Source organism: Ovis aries, chromosome 8, assembly GCF_016772045.2.
Source record: "Ovis aries strain OAR_USU_Benz2616 breed Rambouillet chromosome 8, ARS-UI_Ramb_v3.0, whole genome shotgun sequence".
Classification (NCBI taxonomy): Eukaryota; Metazoa; Chordata; class Mammalia; order Artiodactyla; family Bovidae; genus Ovis; species Ovis aries.
In genome coordinates, this window is record NC_056061.1 from 61892748 (window position 1) to 61909028 (window position 16281).

Genomic DNA, 16281 nt, shown 5'->3' on the forward strand with positions numbered 1-16281 from the left:
CCTGGAAAATTCCTGGAGTGACAACAGAAACAAAGCAAAACATTTAAAAGGAAGACTCCTTTAACACAGGCTATAAAGGATCCACCAGTGAAATTAAGCTCATAATCCAAAATTTAAAAATATATAACAAAATAATTCACCATCAGTGAGTACTGGTTGAGTTTGACAAATATCACTCTAAAATAAGTACATTTAACATAAAGATATAAAATAAGAAATCCAAAATATGAGGAAAGAATGAAAAGTAAAAATGACTCAGTCCTGTCCAACTCTTTGGGATCCCATGGACTATATAGTCCATGGAATTCTCCAGGCCAGAATACTGGAGTGGGTAGCCTTTCCCTTCTCCAGGGAATCGTCCCAAATCAGGGATCAAACCTAGGTCTCCCACATTGCAGGTGGATTCTTTATCAGCTGAGCCACAAGGAAAGCCCAAGAATACTGGAGTGGGTAGCCTATCCCATCTCCAGGGGATCTTTCTGACCCAGGAATCAAACCAGGGTCTCCTGCATTGCAGGTGGATTCTTTACTAACTGAGCTATCACGGAAGCCCTTGAGAAAAGGATAAAGACACTCTAAAAAGGGCCAGACAGACTTGAGACAGACTCAAACCTAACCTCCAGAAACTGAGTCCTAAATAGGAAAAGATAAATATTAAATTCCCACTCAGATATGATATAGGGAAACTAAAAAATATCAAAGGCAAAGAGAGGATGATAAAAGAGAGAGAATTTAAAAAAAAAAAGAACAAATAACCCACAAAGGCAGGTAATCTGGTTACTCTGTAATTCTCTGGGGTACACTTTCTCAATTTGAGAGGCTACTATCACAAAGGATGAGGAAGATGGAGGGTGTATGGTTACCAGCTCGTTTGTTTGCTTCCGAGAGGTTTCCAAGCCTTGATAGAGGCAATCAGGTTGTATTCTTTTGGAGAATGCTATGCCCACTACCGTGGCAGGACTTGGTGAACACGGACCTCCCTATTATGGACCCTACCCTACCAGAGGAAAGAGGCCAAGCTCTGGAAAAAAGATGTCTGCTTTCTCTGTGGCAACACTTCACCCAATGTACATTAGAGCATACTCCTATTCTAGCAATCCGACATATGGCTAAAGATTGTCCTTAGACCAGAGGAGAAAAACAGTTATGTTTACAGGATGAGAGAACAGGAAACAGGGATTGTTTAGCAAATTCTCCAGACTGGAAGATACTCCAGCAAAGAAGCAGTACACACAGTCCACAAATTCTACTTGAAGGAGCCCAAGTCTCTATATCCAACTCTTGGTCCAGACTTTCGCCATGCTATACCATGCATGCTGGAAATCTCCCAGCCAGGACCCAGGCTGGCAGGAGGCAGGACAGGGACCATCATCAAAGTCCTGTAACTCATCTTTGCCAGTGTGGCCTATCAAAGGGAGGGAAACCTCCACACTGAACCTAGTACTACCACCACCTTACGTTATTATAATGCACTGGTAGTGTAGTCACCAAGTCGTGTCTGACTCTTGCAACCCCATGGACTCCATGCCAGGCTTCTCTGATCATGGATTCTCCAGGCAAGAATACTGGAGTGGATTGCCATTTCCTTCTCCAGGGGATCTTCCTGACCCAGGAACTGAACTCAGGTCTCCTGCATTGCAGGCAGATTCTGAACCGACTGAGCTATGAGGGAAGCCCCTTTTATAATGCACTATATAATTTTAATTATTATAATTAAAAGAAAAAATATCAGCTTTCAATAATCTACCTCATTTGATGATCATAATAAGCCTGTATCATAGCAGGAAAAATCTATGATTAGCTCCAGTTTACAAATGATCAAAAATATCTTCCACTGAAAATACGTGAAAATGGTGGCTTATACCTAGCCCATCAGATCCTGCCAAGGCTGTAGGACAATCTTTTTTACAGTTATCAACATTAAAAAACCTAAGATCATGGCATCCAGTCCTATCACTTCATGGCAAATAGATGGGGGAAAATGGAAACAGTGGCAGATATTATTTTCTTGGGGTCCAAAATCACTGTGGACAGTGATGGCAGCAACAAAATTAAAAGACTCTTGTCCATTGGAAGAAAAGCTATGACAAACCTAGACAACATATTAAAAAGCAGAGACATCACTTTGCCAACAAAGATCATATAGTCAAAGCTATGGCTTTTTCAGTAGTCATTTATGGAAGTGAGAGTTGGACCATAAAGGCTGAACAACGAAGAATTAATGCTTTTGAATTGTGGTGCTGGAGAAGACTCTTGAGAGTCCCTTGGACAGCAAGGAGATCAAACCAGTCAATCCTAAAGGAAATCAGTCCTGAATATTCATTGGAAAGACTGATGCTGAAGCTCCAATACTTTGGCCACCTGATGCAGAGAGCCAGCTCATTGAAAAGACCCTGATGCTGAGAAAGACTGAAGGCAAGAGGAGAAAGGGGTGGCAGAGGATGAGATGGTTAGATGGCATCATCAACTCAATGGACATGATTTTGAGTAAACTCGGGGACATGGTGAAGGACAGGGAAGCCTGGTGTGCTGCAGTCTATGAGTCACAAAGAATCAGACACAACTGAGGGACTGAATAACAATAACATCAGATTCTAGATTTTCTATTCTTCGTACCACCAATGCTGCAGGAAAATCTTTTTCACAGTATAAGAACTTGTAAGATATATCTCAGTTCTGTTTCCAAACACCAGTATTGTAAAGATGTTCCAGCATATTCTTGGTATCCACTGAATACCCATATATATTCAAACAGACATAGGATAGACATCTGTTGGCCATCTTAGACTCCATTCTTCCCTTTCTCCCCAGGTCACATTGACTGCCAAATGCGGCTAGGCTGATTCTCACTGCTCTTGCTTCAGATCAGGCCCTCCTTGCTTCTGTGTGTGTGTGTGTGTGTGCTCAGTTGCTTCAGTTGTGTCCATCTCTTTGTGACACTACAGACTGTAGGCCACCAGGATCCTCTGTCCACGAAATTCTCCAGGCAAGAATACTGGAATGGGTTGACATGCCCCCTCCAGGGGATCTTCATGACCCAGGGATTGAACCTGCATCTCTTATATCTCCTGCATTGGCAGGCAGGTTCTTACCACTAGCACCACCTAGGAAGCCCCCTAGTTTCTATATTATTCTACAAATCCTCAACAGGCCTTCCTGCTACCTCCTACCCTGTTGCTCTGTTCTCCAACTCACCCTCCAAAAAGTTAGCAGTGAACTTCCCAGTCTCAGGTTCCAAAGTGAACTTTCCACATTCATACCACTGCTTCTGCTTTACGTGTTCCTCATCACTTTCAGGATCAAATCCAGACTCCTTAGCCTGGAGTCAATACCCTTCAGAATCTCTTTGCTACCTCTGTGTCCAGCCTGCTATCTCATCAACGTCCTCCAAAAACTCCCAGTGAAGTTCCCCAGATCTCTGTGCCTTTACACATAGGCGTTTTCTACCTAAGGAGTTCTGCCTCGTCCTTTAAAATAAGGAACCTTTCTTGAACTATCCACCTAATCCTCAAAGCTGGGGTTAGATTCTGGTCTGATAGACTTCCAAGGCCTTTTGCCCTCATTCACACAGGCATTTTTCACTCTTCTCTTAGCCCATCTGCATTCCATTCTCTACTCTGAGATCTTTGAGAACCAGGACTTTATCTTGAATTGGTCTGTCGCTAGTTTTAGCCATATCTGGATTGCAGTAGAGGTTCAGTGAATATTTGCTTAATCAATCGGGCTATAGAAATTTTAATGGGAACCTTTTCTTAGTTTGTTTTTCCACTGTGGAGCCCTAACCACTGAACCATCAGAGAATTCCCTTGATAACAACCAGATGCCAAAACAAAACATTCACCATCAGCATCCTTTTATTTTTCATTGAAAGGAGTTTTGCCACAGGAATACTTACTTAGCATAGTGAAGAATATACAAGCCTCGATGAAACTGCTCAAGGTTTGAGCAGGAAATGCAAGGACAGGAAATTCCTGTCCCTCAGGAATGCAAGGCATCAAAAGACTGTTCTTTTTTTAAAAAGAGTATTAACTATAGAAGTTGCCTCCTGTTAGACAAAGTGGTCATAGTGAAACTCATAAGGGCTTTCAAAAAAACTGAACACCACTCCAATGCATGATTGCCACTCGGTTTCTTTTTTCTTCTTTGATTAATTTATTTATTTGGGCTGTGCTAGGTTCTTAGTTGTGGCTCATGGGATCTCTGCAGCAGCGAGTGGGCTTCTGAGTTGTGCCACGTGAGCTCTTATTTGCAGCATGCCAGATCTAGCTCTCCAAACAGGGACTGAACTAGGGCCCCCTGCCCTGACAGCATGGAGCCCTACCAACTGGATCACCACAGAAGTCCCTTTCTTCTTCTTTTTCTTTATAATTCCTTCTTTTTCTTACAATATAGAGATATAATTTTAAAAGGCAGGCTTGAGAAGACTTCCAAGACCTTTAAGGACACAGAATTATCTCTGTGATGACCAGAAGTAGAAAGAGGTCTTGACCAAAGCCAAGGGTCTGTTAAATAACGAAAATGGAGGAAAAAAGGCAGGGGCTGGGGGAATAGAGTGTTTTTAAAAATAAGAATAAAATTACACTGCTTATATAGTTTGCATTCTATTTCTATGGCAATGGGTTAACAAACCAGGTGTTGCTAAGGGAGACAACTGCATTTTGAAGCAACGATGGGAATGCTTCTAGAATCAGCCTCTCCTGTTGCCTGCCCAGAACTGTCTAAACTGGCGCGCGTAGGAAGACAATCTTGACAAGGCCAAACACCAAAGCGGTGACTCACTTAGTCCTTGCCCTGTCAAGGGACTCACAGTAAAACAGTCACCTTCTAAAAAGCCATGCGCTGTCCCTGGTATTAATTACCTTAGCTGAGTAGTCACCTCAAGGACTCAAGTTGTAGCTTTGCTATTTTTCTAGTCATAATGCCTTAGTAAGATGTAAATGCTAAAAGCATTAATAACTAGTAATAGCATTAAGAGTAAAAATGTGGTAGGTATAAATATCTAATTCTATAGCTCTCTCCTTTCTCAGATCTTTACTCACATCTTCCCTCCTCAAGGCTTCCTTGTGTAAAATCACATTCCTGTTTCACTATAACTTCCTAAATCCTTCCCTGCTTAATTTTTCTCGTTTATGTTGATCATTACTCAAGCATAGCATGCATTTTACTTACTTCCTGTCAGTCTCCCACTAGAGTGTAAGCTCAGTGAAGGCAGGGATTTCCTCTATTTGTTCTCTGCTAGATCCCCAGCACCTAGAAGAGTGTCTTCCTCATAGCAGGTGTCCAATACATATTTGGTGAATGAATTGATGGGATCCACTGGGACCCCCCAATGTGGTATAAAGATTATTTTAAGATGAAAACAACTGAAGAAATAGCTGCAGAAAAAACACTTTCTAAACATATTTTGCTGACTTAAGCAAAGCCTCTTGAAAATACAGATGCCACAATCTCCTCTCCAGGAGGTTTAGGACCTCTTATATCTGGATGAGAAATTACTAAACAAAACCTGTTTCAAAACTTTCCATACTTTCCACTTGTTTCTCATTAGTTTCCCACCATGTTGCATCCCCTTGAAGTCCTTCTAAGAACTTTTCTTTAAAAAATTTTTTTACTGTGCTTTTTTTCTTGACGTAGACCATTTTTTAAAGTTTTTATTGAACACGTTACAATATTACTTCTGTTTTATGTTTTGGATTTTGGGCCATGAGGCATGTAGGATCTTAGTTCCCTGACCAGGAATTGAACCCACATCCTTGGCATTAGAAGGTGAAGTCTCAATGGACTGGACTACCACTGGACTGCCGGGGAAGTCCCAAAGGCTTTTCCTATTAAGATAAATAAACTTTTAAATCTAGCTATGCAGGAATTACTTCTTTGCATATTCCCCCATATAGGAATAAACTCTTGTCTTTTCTCCTGTTAATCTTTCTTTTGTCAGTTAATTTGCAGGCCTCCAATCACTGAACATGAGTTGACAGAGGAAAAAAGTTTCTTTTTCTTGCAACGGAACAAATGAATGAGTAATAAACATATTCTTATCATACAACACCATAGTGACAGCTATTCCCAGGCAGTGCAGTAACTGTGGGTGATCAACTTCAGATCTGGTTGTTGTGGTTTAGTCACTAAATCATGTCCAACTCTTTTGTGACCCCATGGACTGTAGCCTGCCAGCCTCCTCTGTCCATGGGATTTCCCAGGCAACAATACTGGAGCGGTTAGCCATTTCCTTCTCCAGGGCATCTTCCCAACTCAGGGGTTGAACCTGCCTTTCCTGCACTGGCAGGCAGGTTCTTTACTGCTGAGCCAGATCTGTACAAAAATAGAAACACGAGGCCAAAGAAAAACAAACCAGTGTGCTGCTGGATGACTCTGAATTGATTTAAATGAATTCTAAACCATAATTCACTGTTAACATTTGTAAAGCAAATCATCAAAAAAAAGAAATGGTAAGGTTTCATCATTCAGCAGATGTTTGAGTGAAAGGAAAACATTTCATTTGTCTTACTTGTTCCTAATCCATCACACAGGGGGCAACTTCCTCTCTATGCAGCCTGGAAACTACATAGAAACAGGCTCACAGGGCCAGCTGCTATGATTACTTCAGGCTTGTGTCAGTTTATGCCCATTCTGATAAAACAGTGAGGTACAAATGCATAAAAGAAAAAGGAGCACCACGGGAAAAGGGAGGGAGAATATATGTATGTTTGGAAGAGGCATGAGGAGGAAGGTAACATATTCTGTACTGAACACCAAAAGAACTCAGTAATTTATGGCTTCTTCCAAAAACTAAAGAAGAGAGAAGGAGAGATGAAGCAAATGGGCGGAGAGTGGCTTGATTGTGGTATTCAGCTTGATTATGGTATTCATTCTTTCATTGACTTCACATTGATTAAACAATCATCAAGCTCATTTCCCAGCATTTACTCTGCCCTCCTCCAATCTATATCCCTTTCCTCCCAGTTTGAGATATTGTTTAAACAACTCTGGTTTTGTCACTCCTCAGCTTCAAACTCTTCTAAGCCTTCTGAATGAACTGCTTGGATGCCTGATCCCCGCAAGACGATGGGGTGAAAAGGGAAAGAGGGCCACAGTCCAACCTTGGGATGTAAATAGTCCAGTGCAGGCTACTGAACCACAGGAAATGAAAAGAGTTAGGGCAGAGGATGGGGCAAAAATGCTGTAAGGGCAGGGAAAAGTGAAAAGATGTGGTGAAAATGGTTCAAAGTAAAAAGCAACCTTGAGTTGTGTCTCAAAAAGTTAGAGCAGAGTCACCAAGTAGAACAAAGCAGAAAAAGCGTGTGGAGTTGGGCATCTGCACGCCAAGTCCAGAGGCTGGAACAGCATGGCTGTTTGAATAATGGACAGGAGTTTGGCACTGCAGGACCGCAGGGTGGAAAGGTAAGGGTAAGTTACAGCCAGAGGGATAAGAACATTGTATGGTGCAGAAATCTTCTTCTAAAAAGAATAGCATCAAAGATTTTTATTTTTATTTTTTAAAATGCCATTTGCAGAGGCATGGATGGACCTAGAGATTGTCATACTGAGTGAATTAAGTCAGACAGACAAATATCATATGCATATATGTGAAATCTAAAGACATGGTACAAATGAGCCTATTTACAAAACAGAAGTTGAGTCACAGATGTAGAAAAACTTGCGTGGAACTGACATATACACACTACTATATACAGAACAGACAACTAATAAGCACCTACTGAATAGCACAGAGAACTCTATTCATTACTCTGTAATGACCCATATGGGAACAGAATCTCAAAAAGAGTGGATATATGTCCATGTACAACTGACTTTGCTGTATGGCAGAAACTAACATGACATTGTAAATCAACTATACTCCTAAAAAAAAAAAAAAACTTAAAAAAGCTTTTTAATTAGGGAAGTCACAGGATTAAATCTGCCTGAGAGATCTCTCCAGTGATGGCAGGGCCAGTGTTATTGATGGCAGGAGAGAGAACAGGCCATGATGAGGACGTGAGCTAGAGGAGTGACAAAATGGAACGAAGGGGCTGGAAGAAACCCTGGCTGTGAGACTGGAGCAGAGATTCTCTGAGGTATCTGGCTTGGGTCACTGTGTAGATGCCTTTGTTCTTAGTACAGACATGAAAGGCTGGGAGAACAAAAACAGGGACCACAGATGATAAGTGTTCAAACCCTGACAGTTGACTATAATCAACTGTTCAATGAGTTCAGTGTAAATTTATTAATATAATAAATTCTTTAAGCTATGGGTTCATAACTCTTCCATTTCAAAAGATAGCCCTGAATAAAAAACATGGCCTTGAATCAAAAGAAGTTGTTTCTCTTTCTGTTTAAAAATAGAGAAGTCCTCTGAAAGTGGTATTGAGCTATATTTAAGAAACCTTGTACAGTTTGTACTAATCTTAAAATTTGTTTAAAATGTGAGCTAGGAAAGGACATGTAAGATCTTCTTGCTCAATTCTCATTTAAGGAATGGTATCATCTTAATCCAGCAGGAGTAAGAATTATGTCCAAAGTTATAAAACTGGTTATTGGCAAAGTCAGAGCTAAAACCCAAGGATCTTACCAGAATAGAGTCAGGTATTATCAATTGGAAGAAGGGTTTGACCATGACCCAAACAAGGCTGAATCCCTCCCACAACTGCACTGCTTCAAAGAAACAGCATTCAAATTCAGAAGGAAAAGCAAATCTTAACTTGGACTTCAGGTAAGTTTTTCAAACATCAGGAAGTCTAAGGTTTAGTTCAAATTTGTAGTTTACGGAACCACATTAATAGCTAATGTCTGCCAAATGTTGACATCACCCCACGAAAAGTTAAAAAACATTTAAAAAGAACATCTGATCTTTCTAAAATTTTAATTTTGTTTTGGGCCAATTTGAATTCTACCTCAAATGGAGGTGAAGATCAGAAAATTATTATTCTGCATACAAAATCTTAAACACCAAAGTAATCCTTCTCACTTATACTGTAAAGAATAGGAAGAGGAGGAATTATTTTCAGCATGTCATTCAGAGCCTAAAGTCTGAGTTCAGTTTGCAGTAATGAAATTAAGGAACAAATTTTAATCAAATATTTAGAATACTAAAAACCTGATGTTATGGTGCTATTTGTAAAGAACCCACCTGCCAATGCAGGAGACATAATCCTGGGTCCGAAAGATCCCCTGGATGAGGGCATGGCAACCCACTCCAGTATTCTTGCCTGGAGAAACCCATGGACAGAAGAGCCTGGGGGGCTACAGTCCATGGGGTCACAAAGAGTTGGACACAACTTAAGCGACTTAGCACATGCACACACAATGTTAGTCATGAATATTGAAAATATCTAAGAAATGTGATCACGGGTATAATGGAGTTATCATAAGTTATACAAAAATATAAGTTAAGGTTATTTAATAACTCATATTGCATAGGTGCTCTGGCCACGAAGGGACTGGAGAGCCAAGATGGACATCATCTTCACAACCCAGAACATCACTGTATCCATTCATTCATGTCACGCTACCAGAACACCCAAGACCACATCAGCAATGTCACTAGTTGTAGCAATAATAGCAAACTAAGCCAAAATACTTAAAACAAGTATGCTTGAATTCACTGTATAGACTATACAATCCACTGGGAATACTGCAGAAGCCATTCTATGTCAGAGATTTTTAATTATTCTGATAGAACACAAATGACATATAAGAAGTATAAGAGTGTTTTTCTAACATTAAAAGAATAGTGTCCCTGCACTTTCTTGAGAAGGCCTCCCAGGTGGCTCAGTGGTAAAGAATCCATCCATCTGCCAATGCAGGAGACTTGGGCTGGATCCTGAATCGGGAGGATCCCCTGGAGGAGGAAATGGCAACCCACTCCAGTATTCTTGTTGGGAAAATCCCTGGCGGGCCACAGTCTATGGGGTTGCAAAGAGTTGGACATTACTGAGCAACTGAGGATGCATACACTTTCTTGAGAAGAGTGGGTTAGGAGCACTTTGATAAATCAGAGAGCTCTATGGTATGAGTTGCTTTTTGTGAGGTCAGCAGACCTACTAAAACCCCCGGACATTCCTAGGAAGAAAAACTGAATGTTTCCCTCCTTATCTGGCTGGTGAGCGTTCTCAGCGCTTGCAGGAGAACTGTCTGATCAGGAAGGGTATCAGAGCCCACCCCACTGATTACCACTGCATACAGATCGGGAGATCCTGACCCTGGGTCTTCTCGACAGCTCTCTGAAAAGCAATCTACTTGTCCCTCTAATAGTAGGAGACCCAGTCTTAGAAAAATTAGCCAGTGTAACTCACCACAAATTCTAAGGGAATTCAAGCCATGCTATGGTGTGCCTATAGTTAAAGGAATTTCTACTGCAGAGTCTCTGAACTGATGATTCAATCAGTTTATGAAGACCAAGCTTGCCCAACCTGGCTATCATAGTCTGGCTATGCTATGTACATTTATCATAAGATGGATTGCTTTTCAAAGAAGGATAATAAAGAATATATATCGCTGCTTTGTTTTTTTTTTAACTCAGCAATTTATGTTATTGTAAAACAACTTTAGGGGTTTTCCAATCTATCCACTTCATAATCTATTATTAATGGAAATGTTTCATTTTCATTGCTAACTTTTACCCTGGCAGTTGCTATATATCAAGTAATGCTAAATTTAACCCAAATAAAAATAGAGATAATGAAGTACAGTCAAAAGAGCACTAATGTGGAAGTCAAGATATCTAGTTTCTAACATAATCACTTAAATAAGAAAATATAACATTGCAAAATATTAAGCATAACAAAGTCCTATCTATTACTTCTGCAGACAGCAAGCTAGTACATGGGGAAGATTATTTTTTTTCCAAAGTAGCTCCATCATCTTTTTATAACTTAAATGAAAAAGCTTTAGGCTTATTCAGGAATAACAAAGCTATACTACTCCCGGGGTTCCTGGGTGGTGCTAGTGGTAAAGAATCCGCCTGTCAATGGGAGACATAAGGATGCGGGTTTGATCCCTGGGTTGGGAAGATCCCCTGGAGGAGGGTATAGCAACCCACTCCAGTATTCTTGTCTGGAGAATCCTATGGACAGAGGAGCCAGGTGGGCTACATTCCATATGAGGTCGCAAAGGGTCAGACATGACTGAAACAGTGTAGCATACACACACATGCATATAACTGCTGAAGAATTACAGAATTTAATTACAGACATAATTAACAATTGGTCATTATATTTACATTTCCTTTGACTGTTACCCTACCTCTATGCTTACATAAAACTTAAGTACACTGCTAGCATACAAGATGGCAGTATCACGGCGATCTAAAACATAAGTATACCAGTCAGACTGGTGCTGTAGCTCAATTTCACTTTAACATTAGAAATGTAAATTTCAATACTGCTTGAATTTAGAATTCTCTCCCAAGTCATAAAATGGGCAGGGCTTGGAGAAAACAGAGGCCCATTTCATGTCTAGAGAAGTGTCACCTTTCAGACACTGGAGATGCCCCAGTGTGACAGTCAGCACTCTTGAACCTCCCCAGTACTGGTCCTCACTGTGGTAGAACACTCTTCAACATATAGCAGACAGGCAGGATGGAGAAAACGGACATGGTTGAAAAATGGGTGTCTGCAGTGTACTATACCCAGGAGGCACAAGGAAGGGGCAACTGGGGGGAACAGCAGTGGGGTGAGTGCTATCACCTCTTCTCTTTAGTTTGTTTGCCTTCCATTGTTTCAGATTCTCCAAGTAAGCATATGAATGAGGGCTGCAAACGCTTCTGTCATTCAGAATTTTCCCCGAATTTTGCTGGTCTGAATTGCAGCATATCTCAGAGGAGAAGAAAAATGTGCAAAGGGCACTGTGACTCTTGCATTGAGGGTTATCAACACCCTCAGAGATAAAAATATAGTTACTCTCTATAAGATACAAAAACATGGCATTCCTAAGAGTTCTCTGATGTTTGCTTTCCAGCCCTTTTTAACCAAAGGGTTTCTCAAAGCTGTTTTTAACATTAAGGAACAGCTTATAGACTCTAGACCCTATAGACTCTGGACTCTCTGCTCCTCACCCACTACTCAGGTAACATGCCTGCTCTCTCACTCTCTCTCTCACACACATACCTTTGCTTCAGTAAAACTTGAAATAGTTCACTTAAAAAATTAGCCACAAGAGAAATTTTGTAAAAATTACCTCCAGGGAGTCACCTTCACAATCTCCTTCCTCTGTGTTTTTCCCCTTCTCTTCAGTAATGGTGTTCACCATTTCAAAAAACCTACAGAAAAAATGGGTATGTAGTCATTCATAATAGCTAACCTGTTAAATATATGCAAGCACATTTTAAAGTGACTTCAGAGCAAAAACTGGAATCTAGAGGATTCCGGCAATAAAGTATGAGCATCAGTGTGAAAAATAAGGTTTTCCAAAAAGAAAACACGTTAGTATAATTTGACAGAAATTTCAGGCAATGTCTAACACTTCAGATAATATTAACATGATACTTTACACAATCAGAATGGTAAGGCTAGACAAGGACAGAGAAATGTGAAGAATGTGGACTTGTGTATAAGACCAAGATTGGGAGTGTTTACACGATTTGGGACACACTCTTCCACCTCTCTGAGACTCATTCTTTAACTATAAGTGGGGAATACATGAAAATGACTTATAAAGTGCTCAAGGCAGGGCACTCTTCATTAAATATTAACTACTATTGTTTTGCTGTTATTAATATTATTTTAAATAGACATAACAGAAATACCACCTTCTGAAGTAGTGTCTCTAAGTCCTGAGCTGACTCTCTGACACAGTGTTGGCGGCTACATTTGATCTCAGTTCCTGAAACTTCTGCCTGAGCACCTCAGCATCCATGTGGGGTCCCCTATACATGGTCTGCAAAATACTGACGTGAACCAGGAATGGCTATCTTTTACGTTTGTGACACAAGACACCTCTCTTTTGGTGATAAACATTTTCTTCAGTAATTATTCTTGTAAAGTTTTGTTTCCTGGAGATCATTGCAGAGCTTAAAAAAAAAATTGTGACAAGAAACAGATTTTCCCTCTGGGCACTAGCTGAGTCTGTCCCTCCAGAGGGGATGCTAATGGTTTTTACTCCAGACGTGGAGTAAGGGAGGCACTCTGAACAGGAGCTGATGATATCACGGGTAGGTCATGCGGTGCACAGTCAGCCCAGGGAAAGAACAGGTTACTGTGTGGCAAGAAAAGCTTCCTACCACAACTCAGAACTTTTCTGTTATCTCTATACCTATGAAAGCATAGAAAATAAGTATACTGGCCTCTGCCCCAGGTCCTGGGCACAGAGACCCTAAAATCCTTGTAATTTTCTGCATGATAAGAGTACGAGGAGCATCTTGTATTCTAATATTTGTCTTAGACCTCATCCCTGATACAGGGCTCCTAAAACCTTCATAAGTTCCTAAGTGATAGAGAAACAGGAGCATCTTTTGCTCTAATGAGGCAATTCTAGGTGGGCTTCTGGATGACTCCTGGATGGGAACTGATCACCAGAAATACCAAAACATGATTAAAAGCCTGGAATTTTCAATCCTACCTCCCATCCTTCATAGGTGGAAGAGAGACTGGAAGTGGAGTTATTACCTGTTCATCCCTACTTGAGGAATGGGGCTTCCCAGGCGGTTCAGTGGTAAAGAATCCGCTTGTCAATGCAGGAGATACAGGAGACGCAGTTTGACCCCTAGGTGGGGAAGATCCCCTGGAGGAAATGGCAACCCACTCCAGTATTCTTGTCTGGAAAATCCCATGGACAGAGGCAGGCTACAGACCATGGGGTTGCAAAGAGTTGGACAGGAATGAGCAACTGACCCCCCACCCCCTGCACGCACACACGTGAGGAAGCGCCCACAAAATACCAATAGTAAGGGATTCAGAGAGCTTCCAGGTTGGTGCAAACATTCACACAGGGAGGGTGACTCACCCCAACTCCACAGGAACAGAAGCTCCTGCACTCAGGACCCTCCCAGACCTCGGCTTACAAATCACTTCATCTGGCTCTTCATCTGTATTATGTCCTTTAATGATCTGGTAAACGTTAAGTGTTTTCCTGAGTTATGTGAGCCTCTCTAGCAAATTAATCAAACCCAAGAAGGGTGTCACCAGGATCTCTGAGCTATAACTGGTTTGTCTAAAACACAGGTGGTGATAACCTGGGCTTGCAGCTGGCACCTGAAGTCGAGGGAAGAAACAGTCTTATGGGCCTGAGCCCCTAGCCTATGGGATCTCACTCTACCTCCAGGTCGACTGAGTTCAATTGCAGGGGTCACAAAGAATTGTGGGGAAAATCTCCACACATCTGGGGACAAGAAATATCAGAAATGAGGTGTTTTGTGAGGAATACAGGAGACACACAGAAAAGAAACATAGTAGGGAAGAATTGGGGTTTTCCCTACACAGGAAGGAAAAAAATTCTTTTCTTATACAGTGCTTTTTTTTTTTTTAATCTATCCATCCAACAAATACCATTGAGTGTCTGATGGAATAAAACACTCTTCTGGCCTTTGGAAATATGACAATGAGCAAAATCGGTAATGTCCATTTTGTTTTGTTTTTTTAACACATGCACTAAAGGACAAAGGACTCAGTGCCCAGGAGAACAGCACCCAGGGACCTTATTTAATTAATTAATTTTACATTTTGGCTGTGTGGCATGTGGGATCTTAGTTCCCTGACCAGGGGTGGAACTCACACCCGCTATGGTGGAAGTGCAGCATCTTAACCACTGCACCACCAGGGAGGTCCCTGACAATGTCCATTTTAGAGTTGGGAGCCTCTCTCTGGAGTTTGCTTGTGACACTAAGTTCTTCACTCTTCCTTTCTCTATACGTACATTTCTTGGAGGTTAATGATATGGAGAAAAAAGATCCCAAATCTGATTAGAATGACAGTATGCTCTGATGAAGATGACATATCTTGATGCGTTAAAGACACAAGTAAATTTAACCAAAAGGAAGAAGAACATGAAAGACCTAAACAAATTCTAAAGATCTGGGGTAAAGATTTCCATCAGCTACTCACACAAAATTTTCTAACATGAACATTCTACGTAGAAAATAACACTTCTGGTGGGATGGGAGCACCGGTAATTTTTAGATGCTTGGATTCCAGAGTTGCATGTGCCCCGTTCAAATCTCAAATTTTATGCTTTTTGGCTATATATGATTTTAGGCTAGTTAAACTCTCCAGTTCAGTTCAGTTGCTCAGTCACATTTGACTCTTTGTAACCCCATGGACTGCAGCACACCAGGCTTCCCTGTCCATCACCAACTCCCGGAGCTTGCTCAAACTCACGTCCCTCAGGTTGGTGATGCCATCCAGCCACCTCATTCTCTGTTGTCCCCTTCGCCTCCTGCCCTCAATCTTTCAGCTCTTTGAATCAGGTGGCCAAATTATTGGAGCTTCATCTTCAGTGTCAGTCCTTCCAATGAATATTCAGGACTGGTTTCCTTTAGGATTGACTGGTTTGATCTCCTTGCAGTCCAAGAGACTCTCAAGAGTCTTCTCTAATACCACAGTTCAAAAGCATAAACTCTCCTAGACTCTACTTTTTTCTTTAACTCTTTTGAACAAAACTATTAATATTACCCACCTAATAAAGTTTATTTGAAGATTAAAATAGATATAGGCCTATAAGATTTATATAGTACTCCATAAATCTTAGCTATAATTATCATTGAAATAAATAAATAGCCTTGAGAATTCAAGTGTAAGTAGAAAAGGCAACCATATATGTGCTAGGAATTCTTATTTCTAAGTTTTTTTTACTATACATTCAGTTCAGTTCAATCACTCAGTCGTGTCTGGCTCTTTGCAACCCCATGAATCACAGCACACCAGGCCTCCCTGTCCATCATCGGTTCCCAGAGTTCACTCAAACTCATGTCCATCGAGTTGGTGATGCCATCCAGCCATCTCATCCTCTGTCATCCCCTTCTCCTCCTGCCCCCAATCCTTCCCAGAATCAGAGTCTTTTCCAATGAGTCAACTCTTCACATGAGGTGGCCATAGTATTGGAGTTTCAGCTTCAGCATCAGTCCTTCCAATGAACACCCAGGACTGATCTCCTTTAGAATAGACTGGTTGGATCTCTTTGCAGTCCAAGGGACTCTCAAGAGTCTTCTCCAACACCACGGGTCAAAAGAATCAATTCTTCGAGGTTCAGCTTTCTTCACAGTCCAACTCTCACATCCATACATGACCACTGGAAAAACCATAGCTTTGACTAGACAGACCTTTGTTGGCAAAGTAATGTCTCTGCTTTTCA

The 16281-nt window shown here is 41.1% G+C and overlaps 1 protein-coding gene across 3 annotated transcripts in view; it reads right to left on the minus strand.

Moving 5' to 3' along the window:
• Window positions 1-16281, minus strand: part of MAP3K5 (mitogen-activated protein kinase kinase kinase 5) — a 228492-nt gene that overhangs the window by 56916 nt on the left and 155295 nt on the right. For all 3 annotated transcript variants that reach the window (XM_004011519.6, XM_042253518.2, XM_060419723.1), the window contains one exon: window positions 12175-12256. In XM_004011519.6, the coding sequence (XP_004011568.4) occupies window positions 12175-12256 (82 nt within the window). The remainder of the gene's footprint in view (window positions 1-12174; window positions 12257-16281) is intronic.